Source organism: Lampetra planeri, chromosome 59 (genome assembly GCF_965212315.1).
Source record: "Lampetra planeri chromosome 59, kcLamPlan1.2.h2, whole genome shotgun sequence".
Lineage (NCBI taxonomy): Eukaryota > Metazoa > Chordata > Hyperoartia > Petromyzontiformes > Petromyzontidae > Lampetra > Lampetra planeri.
In genome coordinates, this window is record NC_136165.1 from 1,515,253 (window position 1) to 1,541,840 (window position 26,588).

Here is a 26,588-nt window from a genome sequence, read left to right on the forward strand (position 1 = left end):
ATGCCTCAACTGCACCAGTAACTGCACCTTCATCAACAGCCCCAGTCTCTTCTGCCTCAACTGCACCAGGAACTACACCTTCATCAACAGCCCCAGTCTCTTCTGCCTCAACTGCACCAGGAACTGCACCTTCATCAACAGCCCCAGTCTCTTCTGCCTCAACTGCACCAGGAACTACACCTTCATCAACAGCCCCAGTCTCTTCTGCCTCAACTGCACCAGTAACTGCCCCTTCATCAACAGCCCCAGTCTCTTCTGCCTCAACTGCACCAGTAACTGCACCTTCATCAACAGCCCCAGTCTATTCTGCCTCAACTGCACCAGGAACTTCACCTTCATCAACAGCCCCAGTCTCTTCTGCATCAACTGCACCAGGAACTGCACCTTCATCAACAGCCCCAGTCTCTTCTGCCTCAACTGCACCAGCAACTGCACCTTCATCAACAGCCCCAGTCTCTTCTGCTTCAACTGCACCAGGAACTGCACCTTCATCAACAGCCCCAGTCTCTTCTGCTTCAACTACACCAGGAACTGCCCCTTCATCAACAGCCACAGTCTCTTCTGCCTCATCTGCACCAGGAACTGCACCTTCATCAACAGCCCCAGTCTCTTCTGCTTCAACTGCACCAGGAAGTGCACCTTCATCAACAGCCCCAGTCTCTTCTGCCTCAACTGCACTAGCAACTGCACCTTCATCAACAGCCCCAGTTTCTTCTGCTTCAACTGCACCAGGAACTGCACCTTCATCAACAGCCCCAGTCTCTTCTGCTTCAACTGCACCAGCAACTGCACCTTCATCAACAGCCCCAGTCTCTTCTGCCTCAACTGCACCAGGAACTGCACCTTCATCAACAGCCCCAGTCTCTTCTGCCTCAACTGCACCAGGAACTACACCTTCATCAACAGCCCCAGTCTCTTCTGCCTCAACTGCACCAGGAACTGCACCTTCATCAACAGCCCCAGTCTCTTCTGCCTCAACTGCACCAGGAACTGCACCTTCATCAACAGCCCCAGTCTCTTTTGCCTCAACTGCACCAGGAACTGCACCTTCATCAACAGCCGCAGTCTCTTCTGCCTCAACTGCACCAGGAACTGCCCCTTCATCAACAGCCCCAGTCTCTTCTGCCTCAACTGCACCAGGAACTGCACCTTCATCAACAGCCCCAGTCTCTTCTGCCTCAACTGCACCAGTAACTGCCCCTTCATCAACAGCCCCAGTCTCTTCTGCTTCAACTGCACCAGGAACTGCACCTTCATCAACAGCCCCAGTCTCTTCTGCCTCAACTGCACCAGGAACTACACCTTCATCAACAGCCCCAGTCTCTTCTGCCTCAACTGCACCAGGAACTGCACCTTCATCAACAGTCCCAGTCTCTTCTGCCTCAACTGCACCAGGAACTGCCCCTTCATCAACAGCCTCAGTCTCGTCTGCATCAACTGCACCAGGAACTCCACCTTCATCAACAGCCCCAGTCTCTTCTGCCTCAACTGCACCAGGAACTGCAGCTTCATCAACAGTCGCAGTCTCTTCTGCCTCAACTGCAGCAGGAACTGCACCTTCATCAACAGCCTCAGTCTCTTCTGCATCAACTGCACCAGGAACTGCACCTTCATCAACAGCCCCAGTCTCTACTGCACCAACTGCAGCAGGAACTGCACCTTCATCAACAGCCCCAGGCTCTTCTGCCTCAACTGCACCAGTAACTGCAACTTCATCAACAGCCCCAGTCTCTTCTGCCTCAACTGCACCAGTAACTGCCCCTTCATCAACAGCCCCAGTCTCTTCTGCCTCAACTGCAACAGTAACTGCACCTTCATCAACAGCCCCAGTCTCTTCTGCCTCAACTGCACAAGGAACTACACCTTCATCAACAGCCCCAGTCTCTTCTGCCTCAACTGCACCAGGAACTACACCTTCATCAACAGCCCCAGTCTCTTCTGCATCAACTGCACCAGGAACTACACCTTCATCAACAGCCCCAGTCTCATCTGCCTCAACTGCACCAGGAACTGCACCTTCATCAACAGCCCCAGTCTCTTCTGCCTCAACTGCACCAGGAACTGCACCTTCATCAACAGCCCCAGTCTCTTCTGCTTCAACTGCACCAGGAACTGCACCTTCATCAACAGCCCCAGTCTCTTCTGCCTCAACTGCACCAGCAACTGCACCTTCATCAACAGCCCCAGTCTCTTCTGCCTCAACTGCACAAGGAACTACACCTTCATCAACAGCCCCAGTCTCTTCTGCCTCAACTGCACCAGGAACTACACCTTCATCAACAGCCCCAGTCTCTTTTGCCTCAACTGCACCAGGAACTACACCTTCATCAACAGCCCCAGTCTCTTCTGCCTCAACTGCACCAGCGACTGCACCTTCATCAACAGCCCCAGTCTCTTCTGCCTCAACTGCACCAGGAACTACACCTTCATCAACAGCCCCAGTCTCTTCTGACTCAACTGCACCAGGAACTGCACCTTCATCAACAGCCCCAGTCTCTTCTGCTTCAACTGCACCAGCAACTGCACCTTCATCAACAGCCCCAGTCTCTTCTGCCTCAACTGCACCAGGAACTGCACCTTCATCAACAGCCCCAGTCTCTTCTGCCTCAACTGCACCAGGACCTACACCTTCATCAACAGCCCCAGTCTCTTCTGCCTCAACTGCACCAGGAACTGCACCTTCATCAACAGCCCCAGTCTCTTCTGCCTCAACTGCACCAGCAACTGCACCTTCATCAACAGCCCCAGTCTCTTCTGCCTCAACTGCACCAGGAACTGCACCTTCATCAACAGTCCCAGTCTCTTCTGCCTCAACTGCACCAGGAACTGCCCCTTCATCAACAGCCCCAGTCTCTTCTGCCTCAACTGCACCAGTAACTGCCCCTTCATCAACAGCCGCAGTCTCTTCTGCCTCAACTGCAACAGTAACTGCACCTTCATCAACAGCCCCAGTCTCTTCTGCCTCAACTACACCAGGAACTACACCTTCATCAACAGCCCCAGTCTCTTCTGCCTCAACTGCACCAGGAACTGCACCTTCATCAACAGCCCCAGTCTCTTCTGCTTCAACTACACCAGGAACTGCCCCTTCATCAACAGCCACAGTCTCTTCTGCCTCATCTGCACCAGGAACTGCACCTTCATCAACAGCCCCAGTCTCTTCTGCTTCAACTGCACCAGGAAGTGCACCTTCATCAACAGCCCCAGTCTCTTCTGCCTCAACTGCACTAGCAACTGCACCTTCATCAACAGCCCCAGTTTCTTCTGCTTCAACTGCACCAGGAACTGCACCTTCATCAACAGCCCCAGTCTCTTCTGCTTCAACTGCACCAGCAACTGCACCTTCATCAACAGCCCCAGTCTCTTCTGCCTCAACTGCACCAGGAACTGCACCTTCATCAACAGCCCCAGTCTCTTCTGCCTCAACTGCACCAGGAACTACACCTTCATCAACAGCCCCAGTCTCTTCTGCCTCAACTGCACCAGGAACTGCACCTTCATCAACAGCCCCAGTCTCTTCTGCCTCAACTGCACCAGGAACTGCACCTTCATCAACAGCCCTAGTCTCTTCTGCCTCAACTGCACCAGGAACTGCACCTTCATCAACAGCCGCAGTCTCTTCTGCCTCAACTGCACCAGGAACTGCCCCTTCATCAACAGCCCCAGTCTCTTCTGCCTCAACTGCACCAGGAACTGCACCTTCATCAACAGCCCCAGTCTCTTCTGCCTCAACTGCACCAGTAACTGCCCCTTCATCAACAACCCCAGTCTCTTCTGCTTCAACTGCACCAGGAACTGCACCTTCATCAACAGCCCCAGTCTCTTCTGCCTCAACTGCACCAGGAACTACACCTTCATCAACAGCCCCAGTCTCTTCTGTTTCAACTGCACCAGGAACTGCACCTTCATCAACAGCCTCAGTCTCTTCTGCATCAACTGCACCAGGAACTGCACCTTCATCAACAGTCCCAGTCTCTTCTGCCTCAACTGCACCAGGAACTGCACCTTCATCAACAGTCCCAGTCTCTTCTGCCTCAACTGCACCAGGAACTCCACCTTCATCAACAGCCCCAGTCTCTTCTGCCTCAACTGCACCAGGAACTGCAGCTTCATCAACAGTCGCAGTCTCTTCTGCCTCAACTGCAGCAGGAACTGCACCTTCATCAACAGCCTCAGTCTCTTCTGCATCAACTGCACCAGGAACTGCACCTTCATCAACAGCCCCAGGCTCTTCTGCCTCAACTGCACCAGTAACTGCAACTTCATCAACAGCCCCAGTCTCTTCTGCCTCAACTGCACCAGTAACTGCCCCTTCATCAACAGCCCCAGTCTCTTCTGCCTCAACTGCAACAGTAACTGCACCTTCATCAACAGCCCCAGTCTCTTCTGCCTCAACTGCACAAGGAACTACACCTTCATCAACAGCCCCAGTCTCTTCTGCCTCAACTGCACCAGGAACTGCACCTTCATCAACAGTCCCAGTCTCTTCTGCCTCAACTGCACCAGGAACTGCCCCTTCATCAACAGCCCCAGTCTCTTCTGCCTCAACTGCACCAGTAACTGCCCCTTCATCAACAGCCGCAGTCTCTTCTGCCTCAACTGCAACAGTAACTGCACCTTCATCAACAGCCCCAGTCTCTTCTGCCTCAACTACACCAGGAACTACACCTTCATCAACAGCCCCAGTCTCTTCTGCCTCAACTGCACCAGGAACTGCACCTTCATCAACAGCCCCAGTCTCTTCTGCTTCAACTACACCAGGAACTGCCCCTTCATCAACAGCCACAGTCTCTTCTGCCTCATCTGCACCAGGAACTGCACCTTCATCAACAGCCCCAGTCTCTTCTGCTTCAACTGCACCAGGAAGTGCACCTTCATCAACAGCCCCAGTCTCTTCTGCCTCAACTGCACTAGCAACTGCACCTTCATCAACAGCCCCAGTTTCTTCTGCTTCAACTGCACCAGGAACTGCACCTTCATCAACAGCCCCAGTCTCTTCTGCTTCAACTGCACCAGCAACTGCACCTTCATCAACAGCCCCAGTCTCTTCTGCCTCAACTGCACCAGGAACTGCACCTTCATCAACAGCCCCAGTCTCTTCTGCCTCAACTGCACCAGGAACTACACCTTCATCAACAGCCCCAGTCTCTTCTGCCTCAACTGCACCAGGAACTGCACCTTCATCAACAGCCCCAGTCTCTTCTGCCTCAACTGCACCAGGAACTGCACCTTCATCAACAGCCCTAGTCTCTTCTGCCTCAACTGCACCAGGAACTGCACCTTCATCAACAGCCGCAGTCTCTTCTGCCTCAACTGCACCAGGAACTGCCCCTTCATCAACAGCCCCAGTCTCTTCTGCCTCAACTGCACCAGGAACTGCACCTTCATCAACAGCCCCAGTCTCTTCTGCCTCAACTGCACCAGTAACTGCCCCTTCATCAACAACCCCAGTCTCTTCTGCTTCAACTGCACCAGGAACTGCACCTTCATCAACAGCCCCAGTCTCTTCTGCCTCAACTGCACCAGGAACTACACCTTCATCAACAGCCCCAGTCTCTTCTGTTTCAACTGCACCAGGAACTGCACCTTCATCAACAGCCTCAGTCTCTTCTGCATCAACTGCACCAGGAACTGCACCTTCATCAACAGTCCCAGTCTCTTCTGCCTCAACTGCACCAGGAACTGCACCTTCATCAACAGTCCCAGTCTCTTCTGCCTCAACTGCACCAGGAACTCCACCTTCATCAACAGCCCCAGTCTCTTCTGCCTCAACTGCACCAGGAACTGCAGCTTCATCAACAGTCGCAGTCTCTTCTGCCTCAACTGCAGCAGGAACTGCACCTTCATCAACAGCCTCAGTCTCTTCTGCATCAACTGCACCAGGAACTGCACCTTCATCAACAGCCCCAGGCTCTTCTGCCTCAACTGCACCAGTAACTGCAACTTCATCAACAGCCCCAGTCTCTTCTGCCTCAACTGCACCAGTAACTGCCCCTTCATCAACAGCCCCAGTCTCTTCTGCCTCAACTGCAACAGTAACTGCACCTTCATCAACAGCCCCAGTCTCTTCTGCCTCAACTGCACAAGGAACTACACCTTCATCAACAGCCCCAGTCTCTTCTGCCTCAACTGCACCAGGAACTACACCTTCATCAACAGCCCCAGTCTCTTCTGCATCAACTGCACCAGGAACTACACCTTCATCAACAGCCCCAGTCTCATCTGCCTCAACTGCACCAGGAACTGCACCTTCATCAACAGCCCCAGTCTCTTCTGCCTCAACTGCACCAGGAACTGCACCTTCATCAACAGCCCCAGTCTCTTCTGCTTCAACTGCACCAGGAACTGCACCTTCATCAACAGCCCCAGTCTCTTCTGCCTCAACTGCACCAGCAACTGCACCTTCATCAACAGCCCCAGTCTCTTCTGCCTCAACTGCACAAGGAACTACACCTTCATCAACAGCCCCAGTCTCTTCTGCCTCAACTGCACCAGGAACTACACCTTCATCAACAGCCCCAGTCTCTTCTGCCTCAACTGCACCAGGAACTACACCTTCATCAACAGCCCCAGTCTCTTCTGCCTCAACTGCACCAGCGACTGCACCTTCATCAACAGCCCCAGTCTCTTCTGCCTCAACTGCACCAGGAACTACACCTTCATCAACAGCCCCAGTCTCTTCTGACTCAACTGCACCAGGAACTGCACCTTCATCAACAGCCCCAGTCTCTTCTGCTTCAACTGCACCAGCAACTGCACCTTCATCAACAGCCCCAGTCTCTTCTGCCTCAACTGCACCAGGAACTGCACCTTCATCAACAGCCCCAGTCTCTTCTGCCTCAACTGCACCAGGACCTACACCTTCATCAACAGCCCCAGTCTCTTCTGCCTCAACTGCACCAGGAACTGCACCTTCATCAACAGCCCCAGTCTCTTCTGCCTCAACTGCACCAGCAACTGCACCTTCATCAACAGCCCCAGTCTCTTCTGCCTCAACTGCACCAGGAACTGCACCTTCATCAACAGCCCCAGTCTCTTCTGCCTCAACTGCACCAGGAACTGCCCCTTCATCAACAGCCCCAGTCTCTTCTGCCTCAACTGCACCAGTAACTGCCCCTTCATCAACAGCCGCAGTCTCTTCTGCCTCAACTGCAACAGTAACTGCACCTTCATCAACAGCCCCAGTCTCTTCTGCCTCAACTGCACCAGGAACTACACCTTCATCAACAGCCCCAGTCTCTTCTGCCTCAACTGCACCAGGAACTACACCTTCATCAACAGCCCCAGTCTCTTCTGCCTCAACTGCACCAGCGACTGCACCTTCATCAACAGCCCCAGTCTCTTCTGCCTCAATTGCACCAGGAACTACACCTTCATCAACAGCCGCAGTCTCTTCTGCCTCAACTGCACCAGGAACTGCACCTTCATCAACAGCCCCAGTCTCTTCTGCCTCAACTGCACCAGGAACTGCACCTTCATCAACAGCCCCAGTCTCTTCTGCTTCAACTGCACCAGGAACTGCACCTTCATCAACAGCCCCAGTCTCTTCTGCCTCAACTGCACCAGCAACTGCACCTTCATCAACAGCCCCAGTCTCTTCTGCCTCAACTGCACAAGGAACTACACCTTCATCAACAGCCCCAGTCTCTTCTGCCTCAACTGCACCAGGAACTACACCTTCATCAACAGCCCCAGTCTCTTCTGCCTCAACTGCACCAGGAACTACACCTTCATCAACAGCCCCAGTCTCTTCTGCCTCAACTGCACCAGCGACTGCACCTTCATCAACAGCCCCAGTCTCTTCTGCCTCAACTGCACCAGGAACTACACCTTCATCAACAGCCGCAGTCTCTTCTGCCTCAACTGCACCAGGAACTGCACCTTCATCAACAGCCCCAGTCTCTTCTGCCTCAACTGCACCAGGAACTGCACCTTCATCAACAGCCCCAGTCTCTTCTGCTTCAACTGCACCAGGAACTGCACCTTCATCAACAGCCCCAGTCTCTTCTGCCTCAACTGCACCAGCAACTGCACCTTCATCAACAGCCCCAGTCTCTTCTGCTTCAACTGCACCAGGAACTGCACCTTCATCAACAGCCCCAGTCTCTTCTGCTTCAACTGCACCAGCAACTGCACCTTCATCAACAGCCCCAGTCTCTTCTGCCTCAACTGCACCAGGAACTGCACCTTCATCAACAGCCCCAGTCTCTTCTGCCTCAACTGCACCAGGAACTACACCTTCATCAACAGCCCCAGTCTCTTCTGCCTCAACTGCACCAGGAACTGCACCTTCATCAACAGCCCCAGTCTCTTCTGCCTCAACTGCACCAGCAACTGCACCTTCATCAACAGCCCCAGTCTATTCTGCCTCAACTGCACCTGGAACTGCACCTTCATCAACAGCCCCAGTCTCTTCTGCCTCAACTGCACCAGGAAATGCCCCTTCATCAACAGCCCCAGTCCCTTCTGCCTCAACTGCACCAGGAACTGCACCTTCATCAACAGCCCCAGTCTCTTCTGCCTCAACTGCACCAGTAACTGCCCCTTCATTAACAGCCCCAGTCTCTTCTGCTTCAACTGCACCAGGAACTGCACCTTCATCAACAGCCCCAGTCTCTTCTGCCTCAACTGCACCAGGAACTACACCTTCATCAACAGCCCCAGTCTCTTCTGTTTCAACTGCACCAGGAACTACACCTTCATCAACAGCCTCAGTCTCTTCTGCATCAACTGCACCAGGAACTGCACCTTCATCAACAGTCCCAGTCTCTTCTGCCTCAACTGCACCAGGAACTGCACCTTCATCAACAGTCCCAGTCTCTTCTGCCTCAACTGCACCAGGAACTGCCCCTTCATCAACAGCCTCAGTCTCGTCTCCATCAACTGCACCAGGAACTGCACCTTCATCAACAGCCCCAGTCTCTTCTGCCTCAACTGCACCAGGAACTGCAGCTTCATCAACAGTCGCAGTCTCTTCCGCCTCAACTGCAGCAGGGACTGCACCTTCATCAACAGCCTCAGTCTCTTCTGCATCAACTGCACCAGGAACTGCACCTTCATCAACAGCCCCAGTCTCTTCTGCATCAACTGCACCAGGAACTGCACCTTCATCAACAGCCCCAGTCTCTTCTGCCTCAACTGCACCAGGAACTGCCCCTTCATCAACAGCCCCAGTCTCTTCTGCCTCAACTGCACCAGGAACTGCCCCTTCATCAACAGCCCCAGTCTCTTCTGCCTCAACTGCACCAGGAACTGCACCTTCATCAACAGCCCCAGTCTCTTCTGCCTCAACTGCACCAGTAACTGCCCCTTCATCAACAGCCCCAGTCTCTTCTGCTTTAACTGCACCAGGAACTACACCTTCATCAACAGCCCCAGTCTCTTCTGTTTCAACTGCACCAGGAACTGCACCTTCATCAACAGCCTCAGTCTCTTCTGCATCAACTGCACCAGGAACTGCACCTTCATCAACAGTCCCAGTCTCTTCTGCCTCAACTGCACCAGGAACTGCACCTTCATCAACAGTCCCAGTATCTTCTGCCTCAACTGCACCAGGAACTGCCCCTTCATCAACAGCCTCAGTCTCGTCTGCATCAACTGCACCAGGAACTGCACCTTCATCAACAGCCCCAGTCTCTTCTGCCTCAACTGCACCAGGAACTGCAGCTTCATCAACAGTCGCAGTCTCTTCCGCCTCAACTGCACCAGGAACTGCACCTTCATCAACAGCCCCAGTCTCTTCTGCATCAACTGCACCAGGAACTGCACCTTCATCAACAGCCCCAGTCTCTTCTGCCTCAACTGCACCAGGAACTGCACCTTCATCAACAACCCCAGTCTCTTCTGCCTCAACTGCACCAGTAACTGCCCCTTCATCAACAGCCCCAGTCTCTTCTGCTTCAACTGCACCAGGAACTACACCTTCATCAACAGCCCCAGTCTCTTCTGTTTCAACTGCACCAGGAACTGCACCTTCATCAACAGCCTCAGTCTCTTCTGCATCAACTGCACCAGGAACTGCACCTTCATTAACAGTCCCAGTCTCTTCTGCCTCAACTGCACCAGGAACTGCACCTTCATCAACAGTCCCAGTCTCTTCTGCCTCAACTGCACCAGGAACTGCCCCTTCATCAACAGCCTCAGTCTCGTCTGCATCAACTGCACCAGGAACTGCACCTTCATCAACAGCCCCAGTCTCTTCTGCCTCAACTGCACCAGGAACTGCAGCTTCATCAACAGTCGCAGTCTCTTCCGCCTCAACTGCAGCAGGAACTGCACCTTCATCAACAGCCTCAGTCTCTTCTGCATCAACTGCACCAGGAACTGCACCTTCATCAACAGCCCCAGTCTCTTCTGCATCAACTGCACCAGGAACTGCACCTTCATCAACAGCCCCAGTCTCTTCTGCCTCAACTGCACCAGTAACTGCCCCTTCATCAACAGCCCCAGTCTCTTCTGCTTCAACTGCACCAGGAACTGCACCTTCATCAACAGCCCCAGTCTCTTCTGCCTCAACTGCACCAGGAACTGCACCTTCATCAACAGTCACAGTCTCTTCTGCCTCAACTGCAGCAGGAACTGCACCTTCATCAACAGCCTCAGTCTCTTCTACATCAACTGCACCAGGAACTGCACCTTCATCAACAGTCACAGTCTCTTCTGCCTCAACTGCAGCAGGAACTGCACCTTCATCAACAGCCCCAGTCTCTTCTGCATCAACTGCACCAGGAATTGCACCTTCATCAACAGCCCCAGTCTCTTCTGCCTCAACTGCACCAGTAACTTCCCCTTCATCAACAGCCCCAGTCTCTTCTGCTTCAACTGCACCAGGAACTGCACCTTCATCAACAGCCCCAGTCTCTTCTGCCTCAACTGCATCAATAACTCCAGCGTCATCAACAACCCCAACAGCCGCAGTTGCTACAGCCATTTCAACAGCAGGCTCTGTGTCTTCAGCAAGCTCACAACCTTCAACAGTCCCAATGGTATCCTCAGCAGTCACTGCGGCTGCCTCTCCCCCACCATTGGCACCAACATCATATTCGGTAGCAGTATCCTCCTACTCTACAGCTGGGCCAAGCTCAGTAACAACTCCATCAACAGCTGTGAAAATTACTACGGTTTCATCTGCACCAGGTATAAAAATGTTTGCATGCAACAGCAGCAGACCATCTCATTACAATATTAATACAAAACATGTTTACATACAAGCCACATTCATATAAATCCTACCACAGACAAGAACACCCGAAACAACATTAAGAAAACAATCATGGAATGCAAACGTCATCATGTCCAACATTAAAATAATAACATTTACGGAATCATTTAAAACTAATTAGCAACTGCCATTGTTGCTTTTATTGATGTTTTACATGGTACTTCTTGCAGGATCCACAACAACGATAAAAACGACGATCCTTACCTCTTCAAGTCCTCAGACTATTTCCGAAGGTAAAAACATTTCTGGATGCGAACGTGCCTCTGAACGCTTTGTCACCGATGCTGAACAAGACAACTGGGAGAGGCCGGCATTGAACATTTCTCCCAATAATTTAGCCTTTGGTTGTTATTGAAACATTTTGAAAACAATATTCCATACGTAGTATATATGTAGAGTGCGATGAGAGGGGATTACAATGAGATGAGGGGGGAGAGGTGTGAGAGTGCAAGGATGAGAGTAACGTGAGATTAGAGCGGAGAGGTAGTCAGGTTAGAGTCCAGCGAGGATCTTAAAGATTATGGATACATTCATAACCATTTCTCAGCTGCCCTATTTCCTCGGGTCACCAATGTCACAAAAAGTATCCTATGGTCTGTGACCTCAGGTCAGGACATTGCAGCTTGTATGGCATGCCCACTTCCCTCCCTATAAAATGTTAATTGAGTTTTATTCGTACAATCTTTTGCATGTATGTTGAAATTCTTTCGCACCGTACGTAGCCAACCGTGCTAATTCGAGGTGCAGGGGAAGTGATTTGTTTACCTTTCCTAAACTTCACACTCCTATCATGTTTTGAAATGTTTGTTGTAACGTTTTGACCATTTTAACACGTATGCTGCCGCGGCCAATATCATCCATAATATAGGGGTTTTTTTGTTGGGTAAGATCGCGTGAATATAAATGCGTCTTTAAACCCGACACCACCCAACACACCCAATTATAAAGGTTTGTCACGTAAATAGAACATGCCAATTGATTACTAGTACAGCACACCAGTGTGTTGGAGAGCAAATACACAACATTTACAAGTCCCGACTGAACATCTGTGAAAATAACTTCACAACTTATCGTATTTCTTCCAGTATAATTACATATTCTGTTTCTATCACCCTTATACTGAAAAGTAATTTTAACTTGTTCTTTCTCTTTATACCAAAGCGACATTGGTCGCTGTGACAAATGCACCAATCAACGCAGTGAAGACAACAACCTCATCTCCAAGCACAGGTAAACGTGCATCCATCAAAGTTGATGATGTTTGAGGTGGGCAGGTGGCTAATAATGTGTCGCAGACGCTGAGTCGGCACCGCCGAGATCCTGGGTTCTAACCTGGGTTTCAGCCACACAACCAAAGTGGGTTCTGAAGCGAAATGCGTTTATCAGTCACAAATTACTTATGCAGACTTACGCATCGACCAGAAACCATCCTTAATCTCCCAGTGCATTCATCAAATCAAATGTTATATGGCTATGCTATATGGATTACATGAAATGGGTTAATATGAACGCTGTAGTCACTAGAGAAGCGCTACCATTGACCACAATGTTGAAAAACAGACAATGGTTTATTTAATAGAATTTAATAGAACTTTGTTTTTCGCAGTTGTACTGCACAGCTCTCTGATATGTATTCAAAGTGTGCTTCTGTGTTTTGAACTACCCATTGATCAACCAATAATTAACTGGTTAGATGTTCCACAAAAATATTGTTGTAAGTGGAATGTGGCAAATGCTTAATATTCCATTTGTATTCATACTCCTAACGCTATGCAAAAAATAAAACTTTTCAGGCACAACTGCAAAAGCAACAACAGCTCCTAGCCTAACAAACTCACCACCAATAACCACAATAGGCACATCAACTACAACAGCAAAAATATTAACAAGCCAGTCTTCCATGGCAATAGTAGGACCCATATCATCAGCAACAACGACACCAACAGTCGCACTAATCACAACAATAACGGCAACTGCAGCGTCATCAGCCTCAACAACAGCTCCAGGCTCAAGAGCCACATCAACAGCTCCAGGTTCAACTGCAGCTCCAGGCTCAACAGTCTCAACCGCAGCTCCAGGCTCAACAGTCTCAACTGCAGTGCCAGGCTCAGCAGCTCCAGGCTCAACAGTCTCAACAGCAGCGCCAGGCTCAACAGACTCAACAGCAACTCCAGGCTCAACAGTCTCAACAGCAGCTCCAGGCTCAACAGTCTCAACAGCAGCTCCAGGCTCAACAGTCTCAACAGCAGCTCCAGGCTCAACAGTCTCAACAGCAGCTCCAGGCACAACAGTCTCAACTGCAGCACCAGGCACAACAGTCTCAACAGCAGCTCCAGGCTCAACAGTCTCAACTGCAGCTCCAGGCTCAACAGTCTCAACAACAGCACCAGGCTCAACAGTCTCAACAACAGTTCCAGGCTCAACAGTCTCAACAGCAGCGCCAGGCTCAACAGTCTCAACAGCAGTGCCAGGCTCAACAGTCTCAACAACAGTACCAGGCTCAACAGTCTCAACAGCAGTGCCAGGCTCAACAGTCTCAACGGCAGCGCCAGGCTCAACAGTCTCAACAACAGCACCAGGCTCAACAGTCTCAACAGCAGTGCCAGGCTCAACAGTCTCAACGGCAGTGCCAGGCTCAACAGTCTCAACAACAGTACCAGGCACAACAGTCTCAACAGCAGTGCCAGGCTCAACAGTCTCAACAACAGCACCTGGCTCAACAGTATCAACTGCAGCGCCAGGTTCAACAGTCTCAACAGCAGTGCCAGGCTCAACAGTCTCAACGGCAGTGACAGGCTCAACAGTCTCAACAACAGCGCCAGGCTCAACAGTCTCAACAGCAGCGCCAGGCTCAACAGTCTCAACGGCAGTGCCAGGTTCAACAGACACAACAACAGCACCAGGCTCAACAGTCTCAACAGCAGTGCCAGGCTCAACAGTCTCAACGGCAGCTCCAGGCTCAACAGTCTCAACAACAGCACCAGGCTCAACAGTCTCAACAGCAGCGCCAGGCTCAACAGTCTCAACGGCAGTGCCAGGCTCAACAGTCTCAACAACAGCACCAGGCTCAACAGTCTCAACAGCAGCGCCAGGCTCAACAGTCTCAACGGCAGTGCCAGGCTCAACAGTCTCAACAACAGCACCAGGCTCAACAGTCTCAACAACAGCACCAGGCTCAACAGTCTCAACAGCAGTGCCAGGCTCAACAGTCTCAACTGCAGTGCCAGGCTCAACAGTCTCAACAACAGTACCAGGCACAACAGTCTCAACAGCAGTGCCAGGCTCAACAGTCTCAACAACAGCACCAGGCTCAACAGTCTCAACTGCAGCGCCAGGCTCAACAGTCTCAACAGCAGTGCCAGGCTCAACAGTCTCAACGGCAGTGACAGGCTCAACAGTCTCAACAACAGCGCCAGCCTCAACAGTCTCAACAGCAGCGCCAGGCTCAACAGTCTCAACGGCAGTGCCAGCCTCAACAGACACAACAACAGCACCAGGCTCAACAGTCTCAACAGCAGTGCCAGGCTCAACAGTCTCAACGGCAGCTCCAGGCTCAACAGTCTCAACAACAGCACCAGGCTCAACAGTCTCAACAGCAGCGCCAGGCTCAACAGTCTCAACGGCAGTGCCAGGCTCAACAGTCTCAACAACAGCACCAGGCTCAACAGTCTCAACAGCAGCGCCAGGCTCAACAGTCTCAACGGCAGTGCCAGGCTCAACAGTCTCAACAACAGCACCAGGCTCAACAGTCTCAACAGCAGTGCCAGGCTCAACAGTCTCAATGGCAGTGCCAGTCACAACAGTCTCAACAACAGCACCAGGCTCAACAGTCTCAACAGCAGTGCCAGGCTCAACAGTCTCAACAACAGCACCAGGCTCAACAGTCTCGACTGCAGCGCCAGGCTCAACAGTCTCAACAGCAGTGCCAGGCTCAACAGTCTCAACAACAGCACCAGGCTCAACAGTCTCAACGGCAGTGCCAGGCTCAACAGTCTCAACAACAGCACCAGGCTCAACAGTCTCAACAGCAGTGCCAGGCTCAACAGTCTCAACGGCAGCTCCAGGCTCAACAGTCTCAACAACAGCACCAGGTTCAACAGTCTCAACAGCAGTGCCAGGCTCAACAGTCTCAACGGCAGTGCCAGGCTCAACAGTCTCAACAACAGCATCAGGCACAACAGTCTCAACAGCAGTGCCAGGCTCAACAGTCTCAACAACAGCACCAGGCTCAACAGTCTCAACTGCAGCGCCAGGCTCAACAGTCTCAACAGCAGTGCCAGGCTCAACAGTCTCAACGGCAGTGCCAGGCTCAACAGTCTCAACAACAGCACCAGGCTCAACAGTCTCAACAGCAGCGCCAGGCTCAACAGTCTCAATGGCAGTGCCAGGCTCAACAGACTCAACAACAGCACCAGGCTCAACAGTCTCAACAGCAGTGCCAGGCTCAACAGTCTCAACGGCAGCTCCAGGCTCAACAGTCTCAACAACAGCACCAGGCTCAACAGTCTCAACAGCAGCGCCAGGCTCAACAGTCTCAACGGCAGTGCCAGGCTCAACAGTCTCAACAACAGCACCAGGCTCAAAAGTCTCAACAGCAGCGCCAGGCTCAACAGTCTCAACGGCAGCTCCAGGCTCAACAGTCTCAACAGCAGCGCCAGGCTCAACAGTCTCAACAGCAGCTCCAGGCTCAACAGTCTCAACAGCAGCTCCAGGCTCAACAGTCTCAACTGCAGCGCCAGTCTCAACTGTCTCAACTGCAGCGCCAGGCTCAACAGTCTCAACGGCAGCGCCAGGCTCAACAGTTGCAACGACAGTGCCAGGCTCAACAGTCTCAACAACAGCACCAGGCTCAACAGTCTCAACGGCAGCGCCAGGCTCAACAGTTGCAACGGCAGCGCCAGGCTCAACAGTCTCAACGGCAGCTCCAGGCTCAACAATCTCAACAGCTGCTCCAGGCTCAACAGTCTCAACAGCAGCGCCAGGCTCAGCAGTCTCAACGGCAGCTCCAGGCTCAACAGTCTCAACTGCAGCTCCAGGCTCAACAGTCTCAACAGCAGCTGCAGGCTCAACAGTCTCAACAGCAGCTCCAGGCTCAACAGTCTCAACAACAGCTCCAGGCTCAACAGTCTCAACAGCAGCTCCAGGCTCCACAGTCTCAACAGCAGCTCCAGGCTCAACAGTCTCAACGGCAGCTCCAGGCTCAACAGTCTCAACAGCAGCTCCAGGCTCAACAGTCTCAACAGCAGCGCCAAGCTCAACAGTCTCAACGGCAGCTCCAGGCTCAACAGTCTCAACAGCAGCTCCAGGCTCAACAGTCTCAACAGCAGCGCCAAGCTCAACAGTCTCAACGGCAGCTCCAGGCTCAACAGTCTCAACAGCAGCGCCAGGCTTAACAGTCTCAACAGCAGCTCCAGGCTCAACAGTCTCAACAGCAGCGCCAGGCTCAACAGTCTCAACAACAGCACCAGGCTCAACAGTCTCAACGGCAGCTCCAGGCTCAACAGTCTCAACAGCAGTACCAGGCTCAACAGTCTCAACGGCAGCTCCAGGCTCAACAGTCTCAACTGCAGCTCCAGGCTCAACAGTCTCAACAGCAGCTCCAGGCTCAACAGTCTCAACAGTAGCTCCAGGCTCAACAGTCTCAACAACAGTTCCAGGCTCAACAGTCTCAACAGCAGCTCCAGGCTCAACAGTCTCAACTGCAGCGCCAGGCTCAACAGTCTCAACAGCAGCTCCAGGCTCAACAGTCTCATCAGCAGCTCCAGGCTCAACAGTCTCAACGGCAGCTCCAGGCTCAACAGTCTCAACGGCAGCTCCAGGCTCAACAGTCTCAACTGCAGCTCCAGGCTCAACAGTCTCAACGGCAGCTCCAGGCTCAACAGTCTCAATGGCAGCTTCAGGCTCAACAGTCTCAACAGCAGCTCCAGGCTCAACAGTCTCAACAGCAGCGCCAGGCTCAACAGTCTCAACGGCAGCTCCAGGCTCAACAGTCTCAACTGCAGCTCCAGGCTCAACAGTCTCAACAGCAGCGCCAGGCTCAACAGTCTCAACAGCAGCTCCAGGCTCAACAGTCTCAACGGCAGCGCCAGGCTCAACAGTCTCAACGGCAGCTCCAGGCTCAACAGTATCAACAGCAGCTCCAGGCTCAACAGTCTCAACAGCAGCTCCAGGCTCAACAGTCTCAACTGCAGCTCCAGGCTCAACAGTCTCAACAGCAGCTCCAGGCTCAACAGTCTCAACAGCAGCTCCAGGCTCCACAGTCTCAACAGCAGCGCCAGGCTCAACAGTCTCAACAGCAGCTCCAGGCTCCACAGTCTCAACAGCAGCGCCAGGCTCAACAGTCTCAACAGCAGCTCCAGGCTCAACAGTCTCAACGGCAGCGCCAGCCTCAACAGTCTCAACAACAGCTCCAGGCTCAACAGTCTCAACAGCAGCTCCAGGCTCAACAGTCTCAACAGCAGCTCCAGGCTCAACAGTCTCAACAGCAGCTCCAGGCTCAACAGTCTCAACAGCAGCTCCAGGCTCAACAGTCTCAACGGCAGCTCCAGGCTCAACAGTCTCAACTGCAGCTCCAGGCTCAACAGTCTCAACGGCAGCTCCAGGCTCAACAGTCTCAACAGCAGCTCCAGGCTCAACAGTCTCAACAGCAGCGCCAAGCTCAACAGTCTCAACGGCAGCTCCAGGCTCAACAGTCTCAACAGTAGCGCCAGGCTTAACAGTCTCAACAGCAGCTCCAGGCTCAACAGTCTCAACAGCAGCGCCAGGCTCAACAGTCTCAACAACAGCACCAGGCTCAACAGTCTCAACGGCAGCTCCAGGCTCAACAGTCTCAACAGCAGCACCAGGCTCAACAGTCTCAACGGCAGCTCCAGGCTCAACAGTCTCAACTGCAGCTCCAGGCTCAACAGTCTCAACAGCAGCTCCAGGCTCAACAGTCTCAACAGTAGCTCCAGGCTCAACAGTCTCAACAACAGTTCCAGGCTCAACAGTCTCAACAGCAGCTCCTGGCTCAACAGTCTCAACTGCAGCGCCAGGCTCAACAGTCTCAACTGCAGCTCCAGGCTCAACAGTCTCATCAGCAGCTCTAGGCTCAACAGTCTCAACGGCAGCTCCAGGCTCAACAGTCTCAACGGCAGCTCCAGGCTCAACAGTCTCAACTGCAGCTCCAGGCTCAACAGTCTCAACGGCAGCTCCAGGCTCAACAGTCTCAACGGCAGCTTCAGGCTCAACAGTCTCAACAGCAGCTCCAGGCTCAACAGTCTCAACAGCAGCGCCAGGCTCAACAGTCTCAACGGCAGCTCCAGGCTCAACAGTCTCAACTGCAGCTCCAGGCTCAACAGTCTCAACAGCAGCGCCAGGCTCAACAGTCTCAACAGCAGCTCCAGGCTCAACAGTCTCAACGGCAGCACCAGGCTCAACAGTCTCAACGGCAGCTCCAGGCTCAACAGTATCAACAGCAGCTCCAGGCTCAACAGTCTCAACAGCAGCTCCAGGCTCAACAGTCTCAACAGAAGCTCCAGGCTCAACAGTCACAACACCAGCTCCAGGCTCCACAGTCTCAACAGCAGCTCCAGGCTCAACAGTCTCAACTGCAGCTCCAGGCTCAACAGTCTCAACAGCAGCTCCAGGCTCAACAGTCTCAACAGCAGCTCCAGGCTCCACAGTCTCAACAGCAGCGCCAGGCTCAACAGTCTCAACAGCAGCTCCAGGCTCAACAGTCTCAACGGCAGCGCCAGCCTCAACAGTCTCAACAGCAGCGCCAGGCTCAACAGTCTCAACAGCAGCGCCAGGCTCAACAGTCTCAACAGCAGCTCCAGGCTCAACAGTCTCAACAGCAGCTCCAGGCTCAACAGTCTCAACAGCAGCGCCAGGCTCAACAGTCTCAACAGCAGCGCCAGGCTCAACAGTCTCAACAGCAGCTCTAGGCTCAACAGTCTCAACGGCAGCGCCAGGCTCAACAGTCTCAACGGCAGCTCCAGGCTCAACAGTCTCAACTGCAGCTCCAGGCTCAACAGTCTCAACTGCAGCTCCAGGCTCAACAGTCTCAACAGCAGCTCCAGGCTCAACAGTATCAACAGCAGCTCCAGGCTCAACAGTCTCAACTGCAGCTCCAGGCTCAACAGTCTCAACAGCAGCTCCAGGCTCAACAGTCACAACACCAGCTCCAGGCTCGACAGTCTCAACAGCAGCTCCAGGCTCAACAGTCTCAACTGCAGCTCCAGGCTCAACAGTCTCAACATCAGCGCCAGGCTCAACAGTCTCAACAGCAGCGCCAGGCTCAACAGTCTCAACAGCAGCTCCAGGCTCAACAGTCTCAGCTGCAGCTCCAGGCTCAACAGTCTCAACAGCAGCTCCAGGCTCAACAGTCTCAACTGCAGCTCCAGGCTCAACAGTCTCAAGAGCAGCTCCAGGCTCAACAGTCTCAACTGGAGCTCCAGGCTCAACAGTCTCAACAGCAGCTCCAGGCTCAACAGTCTCAACTGCAGCTCCAGGCTCAACAGTCTCAACAGCAGCTCCAGGCTCAACAGTCTCAACAGCAGCTCCAGGGTCAACGTTCTCAACAGCAGCTCCAGGCTCAACAGTCTCAACAGCTGCTCCAGGCTCAACAGTCTCAACACCACTCGGAACTGCACCTTTATCAACATCACCAATTTCACAAGCAATCACAGCCACAGTTGCTACAGCCACTTCAACAGCAGGTTATGTGTCTCAAGCAAGCTCACAAACTTCAACAGCCCCATTAATATCCTCAGCAGTCACTGCGGCTGCCTCTCCCACACCATCGACACCAACATCACATTCAGTAGCAGTGTCTTCCTACTCTACAGCTGGGCCAAGCTCAGTAACAGCTCCATCAACAGCTGTGAAAATTACGCTTTCATCTCCACCAGGTATTAAAATGTTTGCAGGCAACAGCAGCCCACCATCTCACTACAATATCGCTTCCAAAATGTTTTACATACTAGCCACATACACACAAATCCTGCACCAAACATCAACAGTCTAAACAACAATAACAAAACAATAATAAAATGCAAACTTCATCATGTCCAACATGACAATAATAACATTTACTTAATTATTTAAAGATAATTAGCAACTGCTAATGTTGCATTGGTTGATGTTTTACATTTTACTTCTTGCAGGATCCGCAACAACGATAAAAACGACGATCTTTACCTCTTCAAGTCCTCAAACTATTTCTGAAGGTAAAAACATTTCTGGATGTGAACGTGCCTTTGAATGCTTTGTTACCGATGCTGAACAAGACAACTGGGAGAGGCCGGCATTGAACATTTATCTTAATAATTTAGCCTTTGGTTGTCAGTGAAACATATTGAAAACCATATTCCATACGTAATATATATGTAGAGTGCGATGAGAGGGGGTTATAATGAGAGGAGGGGGGAGAGGTGTGAGAGTACAAGGATGAGAGTAACGTGAGATGAGAGCGGAGAGTAAGTCAGGTTAGAGTCAAGCGAGGATCTTAAAGATTATTGATACATTCATAACCATTTCTCAGCTGCCCTATTTCCTCGGGTCACCAATGTCACAAAAAGTATCCTATGGTCTGTGAACTCAGGTCAGGACATTGCAGCTTGTATGGCATGCCCACTTCCCTCCCTATAAATTTTAATTAAGCTTTATTCATGTAATTTTTTGCATGTATGTTGAACTTCTTTCGCACCGTACAGAGCCAACCGTGCTAATTGTAGGTGCAAGGGAAGTGATTTGTTTACCTTTCCTATACTTCACACTCCTATCATGTTTTGTAATGTTTATTGTTGTAACGTTTTGACCAGTTTAACACGTAGGGTGCCGCGGCCAATATCATCCATAATATAGGTTTTTTTTGTTGGGTTAGATCGCATAAATATAAATGCGTCTTTAAACCCAACACCACCCAACACAGCCAATTAGAAAGGTTTGTCACGTAAATAGAATATGCCAATTAATTACTAGTACAGCACACCAGTGTGTTGGAGAGCAAATCCACAACATTTACAAGCCCCGACTGAACATCTGTGAAAATAACTTCACAACTTATTGTATTTCTTCCAGTATAAATACATATTCTGTTTAAGGGTGATAAATAATTTTAACTTGTTCTTTCTCTTTTTACCAAAGCGACATTGGTCCCTGTGACAAATGCACCAATCAACGCAGTGAAGACAACAACCTCATCTCCAAGCACAGGTAAACGTGCATCCATCAAAGTTGATGATGTTTGAGGTGGGTAGGTGGCTAATAATGTGTCGCAGACGCTGAGTCGGCACCGCCGAGATCATGGGTTCTAATTTGGGATTCAGCCACACAACCAAAATGTGTTCTGAAGCGAAATGCGTTTATCAGTCACCAATTACTTATGCAGACTTACGCATCGACTAGAAACCATCCTTAATCTCCCAGTGCATTCATCAAATCAAATGTTATATGGCTATGCTATATGGATTACATGAAATGGGTTAATATGAACGCTGTAGTCACTAGAGAAGCGCTACCATTGACCACAATGTTGAAAAACAGAGAATGGAGTCTTGAATAGAATTTAATAGAACTTGGTTTTTCACAGTTGTGCTGCACAGCTCTCCGATATGTATTCAAAGTGTGCTTCTGCATTTTGTACTACCCATTGATCAACCAATAATTAAAGATGTTCCGCGAAAATAAGGTTCTAAGTGGAATGTGGAAAATGCTTAATATTCCATTTGTATTCATACTTCTAACGCTATGCAAAAATTTAAACTTTTCAGGCACAACTGCAAAAACAACAACAGCTCCTAGCCTAACAAACTCACCACCAATAACCACAATAGGCACATCAACTACAACAGCAAAAATATTAACAAGCCAGTCTTCCATGGCAATAGTAGGACCCATATCGTCAGCCACAACGCCACCAACAGTCGCACTAATCACAACAATAACTGCAACTGCAGCGTCATCAGCCTCAACAACAGCTCCAGGCTCAACAGTCTCAACAGCAGCTCTAGGCTCAACAGTCTCAACAGCAGCGCCAAGCTCAACAGTCTCAACAGCAGCACCAGGCTCAACCGTATCAACAACAGCTCCAGGCTCAACAGTCTCAACAGCAGCTCCAAGCTCAACAGTCTCAACAGCAGCGCCAGGCTCAACAGTCTCAACGGCAGCGCCAGGCTCAACAGTCTCAACGGCAGCTCCAGGCTCAACAGTCTCAACAGCAGCTCCAGGCTCAACAGTCTCAACAGCAGCTCCAGGCTCAACAGTCACAACACCAGCTCCAGGCTCAACAGTCTCAACAGCAGCTCCAGGCTCAACAGTCTCAACAGCAGCTCCAGGCTCAACAGTCTCAACAGCAGCTCCAGGCTCAACAGTCTCAACGGCAGCGCCAGGATCAACAGTCTCAACGGCAGCGCCAGGCTCAACAGTCTCAACGGCAGCTCCAGGCTCAACAATCTCAACAGCTGCTCCAGGCTCAACAGTCTCAACAGCAGCGCCAGGCTCAGCAGTCTCAACGGCAGCTCCAGGCTCAACAGTCTCAACTGCAGCTCCAGGCTCAACAGTCTCAACAGCAGCTGCAGGCTCAACAGTCTCAACAGCAGCTCCAGGCTCAACAGTCTCAACAACAGCTCCAGGCTCAACAGTCTCAACAGCAGCTCCAGGCTCCACAGTCTCAACAGCAGCTCCAGGCTCAACAGTCTCAACGGCAGCTCCAGGCTCAACAGTCTCAACAGCAGCTCCAGGCTCAACAGTCTCAACAGCAGCGCCAAGCTCAACAGTCTCAACGGCAGCTCCAGGCTCAACAGTCTCAACAGCAGCTCCAGGCTCAACAGTCTCAACAGCAGCGCCAAGCTCAACAGTCTCAACGGCAGCTCCAGGCTCAACAGTCTCAACAGCAGCGCCAGGCTTAACAGTCTCAACAGCAGCTCCAGGCTCAACAGTCTCAACAGCAGCGCCAGGCTCAACAGTCTCAACAACAGCACCAGGCTCAACAGTCTCAACGGCAGCTCCAGGCTCAACAGTCTCAACAGCAGTACCAGGCTTAACAGTCTCAACGGCAGCTCCAGGCTCAACAGTCTCAACTGCAGCTCCAGGCTCAACAGTCTCAACAGCAGCTCCAGGCTCAACAGTCTCAACAGTAGCTCCAGGCTCAACAGTCTCAACAACAGTTCCAGGCTCAACAGTCTCAACAGCAGCTCCAGGCTCAACAGTCTCAACTGCAGCGCCAGGCTCAACAGTCTCAACAGCAGCTCCAGGCTCAACAGTCTCATCAGCAGCTCCAGGCTCAACAGTCTCAACGGCAGCTCCAGGCTCAAAAGTCTCAACGGCAGCTCCAGGCTCAACAGTCTCAACTGCAGCTCCAGGCTCAACAGTCTCAACGGCAGCTCCAGGCTCAACAGTCTCAACGGCAGCTTCAGGCTCAACAGTCTCAACAGCAGCTCCAGGCTCAACAGTCTCAACAGCAGCGCCAGGCTCAACAGTCTCAACGGCAGCTCCAGGCTCAACAGTCTCAACTGCAGCTCCAGGCTCAACAGTCTCAACAGCAGCGCCAGGCTCAACAGTCTCAACAGCAGCTCCAGGCTCAACAGTCTCAACAGCAGCTCCAGGCTCAACAGTCTCAACGGCAGCGCCAGGCTCAACAGTCTCAACGGCAGCTCCAGGCTCAACAGTATCAACAGCAGCTCCAGGCTCAACAGTCTCAACTGCAGCTCCAGGCTCAACAGTCTCAACAGCAGCTCCAGGCTCAACAGTCTCAACAGCAGCTCCAGGCTCCACAGTCTCAACAGCAGCGCCAGGCTCAACAGTCTCAACAGCAGCTCCAGGCTCAACAGTCTCAACGGCAGCGCCAGCCTCAACAGTCTCAACAGCAGCGCCAGGCTCAACAGTCTCAACAGCAGCTCCAGGCTCAACAGTCTCAACAACAGCTCCAGGCTCAACAGTCTCAACAGCAGCTCCAGGCTCAACAGTCTCAACAGCAGCTCCAGGCTCAACAGTCTCAACGGCAGCTCCAGGCTCAACAGTCTCAACTGCAGCTCCAGGCTCAACAGTCTCAACGGCAGCTCCAGGCTCAACAGTCTCAACAGCAGCTCCAGGCTCAACAGTCTCAACAGCAGCGCCAAGCTCAACAGTCTCAACGGCAGCTCCAGGCTCAACAGTCTCAACAGTAGCGCCAGGCTTAACAGTCTCAACAGCAGCTCCAGGCTCAACAGTCTCAACAGCAGCGCCAGGCTCAACAGTCTCAACAACAGCACCAGGCTCAACAGTCTCAACGGCAGCTCCAGGCTCAACAGTCTCAACAGCAGCACCAGGCTCAACAGTCTCAACGGCAGCTCCAGGCTCAACAGTCTCAACTGCAGCTCCAGGCTCAACAGTCTCAACAGCAGCTCCAGGCTCAACAGTCTCAACAGTAGCTCCAGGCTCAACAGTCTCAACAACAGTTCCAGGCTCAACAGTCTCAACAGCAGCTCCAGGCTCAACAGTCTCAACTGCAGCGCCAGGCTCAACAGTCTCAACTGCAGCTCCAGGCTCAACAGTCTCATCAGCAGCTCTAGGCTCAACAGTCTCAACGGCAGCTCCAGGCTCAACAGTCTCAACGGCAGCTCCAGGCTCAACAGTCTCAACTGCAGCTCCAGGCTCAACAGTCTCAACGGCAGCTCCAGGCTCAACAGTCTCAACGGCAGCTTCAGGCTCAACAGTCTCAACAGCAGCTCCAGGCTCAACAGTCTCAACAGCAGCGCCAGGCTCAACAGTCTCAACGGCAGCTCCAGGCTCAACAGTCTCAACTGCAGCTCCAGGCTCAACAGTCTCAACAGCAGCGCCAGGCTCAACAGTCTCAACAGCAGCTCCAGGCTCAACAGTCTCAACGGCAGCACCAGGCTCAACAGTCTCAACGGCAGCTCCAGGCTCAACAGTATCAACAGCAGCTCCAGGCTCAACAGTCTCAACAGCAGCTCCAGGCTCAACAGTCTCAACAGCAGCTCCAGGCTCAACAGTCTCAACAGAAGCTCCAGGCTCAACAGTCACAACACCAGCTCCAGGCTCCACAGTCTCAACAGCAGCTCCAGGCTCAACAGTCTCAACTGCAGCTCCAGGCTCAACAGTCTCAACAGCAGCTCCAGGCTCAACAGTCTCAACAGCAGCTCCAGGCTCCACAGTCTCAACAGCAGCGCCAGGCTCAACAGTCTCAACAGCAGCTCCAGGCTCAACAGTCTCAACGGCAGCGCCAGCCTCAACAGTCTCAACAGCAGCGCCAGGCTCAACAGTCTCAACAGCAGCGCCAGGCTCAACAGTCTCAACAGCAGCTCCAGGCTCAACAGTCTCAACAGCAGCTCCAGGCTCAACAGTCTCAACAGCAGCGCCAGGCTCAACAGTCTCAACAGCAGCGCCAGGCTCAACAGTCTCAACAGCAGCTCTAGGCTCAACAGTCTCAACGGCAGCGCCAGGCTCAACAGTCTCAACGGCAGCTCCAGGCTCAACAGTCTCAACTGCAGCTCCAGGCTCAACAGTCTCAACTGCAGCTCCAGGCTCAACAGTCTCAACAGCAGCTCCAGGCTCAACAGTATCAACAGCAGCTCCAGGCTCAACAGTCTCAACTGCAGCTCCAGGCTCAACAGTCTCAACAGCAGCTCCAGGCTCAACAGTCACAACACCAGCTCCAGGCTCGACAGTCTCAACAGCAGCTCCAGGCTCAACAGTCTCAACTGCAGCTCCAGGCTCAACAGTCTCAACATCAGCGCCAGGCTCAACAGTCTCAACAGCAGCGCCAGGCTCAACAGTCTCAACAGCAGCTCCAGGCTCAACAGTCTCAGCTGCAGCTCCAGGCTCAACAGTCTCAACAGCAGCTCCAGGCTCAACAGTCTCAACTGCAGCTCCAGGCTCAACAGTCTCAAGAGCAGCTCCAGGCTCAACAGTCTCAACTGGAGCTCCAGGCTCAACAGTCTCAACAGCAGCTCCAGGCTCAACAGTCTCAACTGCAGCTCCAGGCTCAACAGTCTCAACAGCAGCTCCAGGCTCAACAGTCTCAACAGCAGCTCCAGGGTCAACGTTCTCAACAGCAGCTCCAGGCTCAACAGTCTCAACAGCTGCTCCAGGCTCAACAGTCTCAACACCACTCGGAACTGCACCTTTATCAACATCACCAATTTCACAAGCAATCACAGCCACAGTTGCTACAGCCACTTCAACAGCAGGTTATGTGTCTCAAGCAAGCTCACAAACTTCAACAGCCCCATTAATATCCTCAGCAGTCACTGCGGCAGCCTCTCCCACACCATCGACACCAACATCACATTCAGTAGCAGTGTCTTCCTACTCTACAGCTGGGCCAAGCTCAGTAACAGCTCCATCAACAGCTGTGAAAATTACGCTTTCATCTCCACCAGGTATT

The 26,588-nt window shown here is 52.2% G+C and overlaps 3 protein-coding genes across 3 annotated transcripts in view; all 3 read left to right on the forward strand.

The window, feature by feature from the left end:
* On the forward strand, positions 1-13,157 carry LOC144736154 (uncharacterized). The gene is made up of 5 exons (XM_078618740.1): positions 1-17; positions 8,098-11,136; positions 11,392-11,454; positions 12,383-12,451; positions 13,015-13,157. The coding sequence occupies exons 1-5, from the start codon at positions 1-3 to the stop codon at positions 13,043-13,045; spliced, it is 3,219 nt and encodes a 1,072-aa protein (XP_078474866.1). The 3' UTR covers positions 13,046-13,157.
* On the forward strand, positions 13,122-22,044 carry LOC144736155 (uncharacterized). Its single transcript, XM_078618741.1, has 6 exons — positions 13,122-13,130; positions 13,300-13,403; positions 14,944-20,112; positions 20,368-20,430; positions 21,350-21,418; positions 21,976-22,044. Exons 1-4 carry the CDS (start codon positions 13,122-13,124, stop codon positions 20,426-20,428), a joined length of 5,343 nt encoding a protein of 1,780 aa, XP_078474867.1. The 3' UTR covers positions 20,429-20,430; positions 21,350-21,418; positions 21,976-22,044.
* The window catches only part of LOC144736156 (uncharacterized), a 7,865-nt gene continuing 1,927 nt past the window's right edge, over positions 20,651-26,588 (forward strand). Inside the window, exons 1-2 of the mRNA XM_078618742.1 lie at positions 20,651-20,656; positions 22,007-26,583. Coding sequence (XP_078474868.1) covers positions 20,651-20,656; positions 22,007-26,583 — 4,583 coding nt within the window. The remainder of the gene's footprint in view (positions 20,657-22,006; positions 26,584-26,588) is intronic.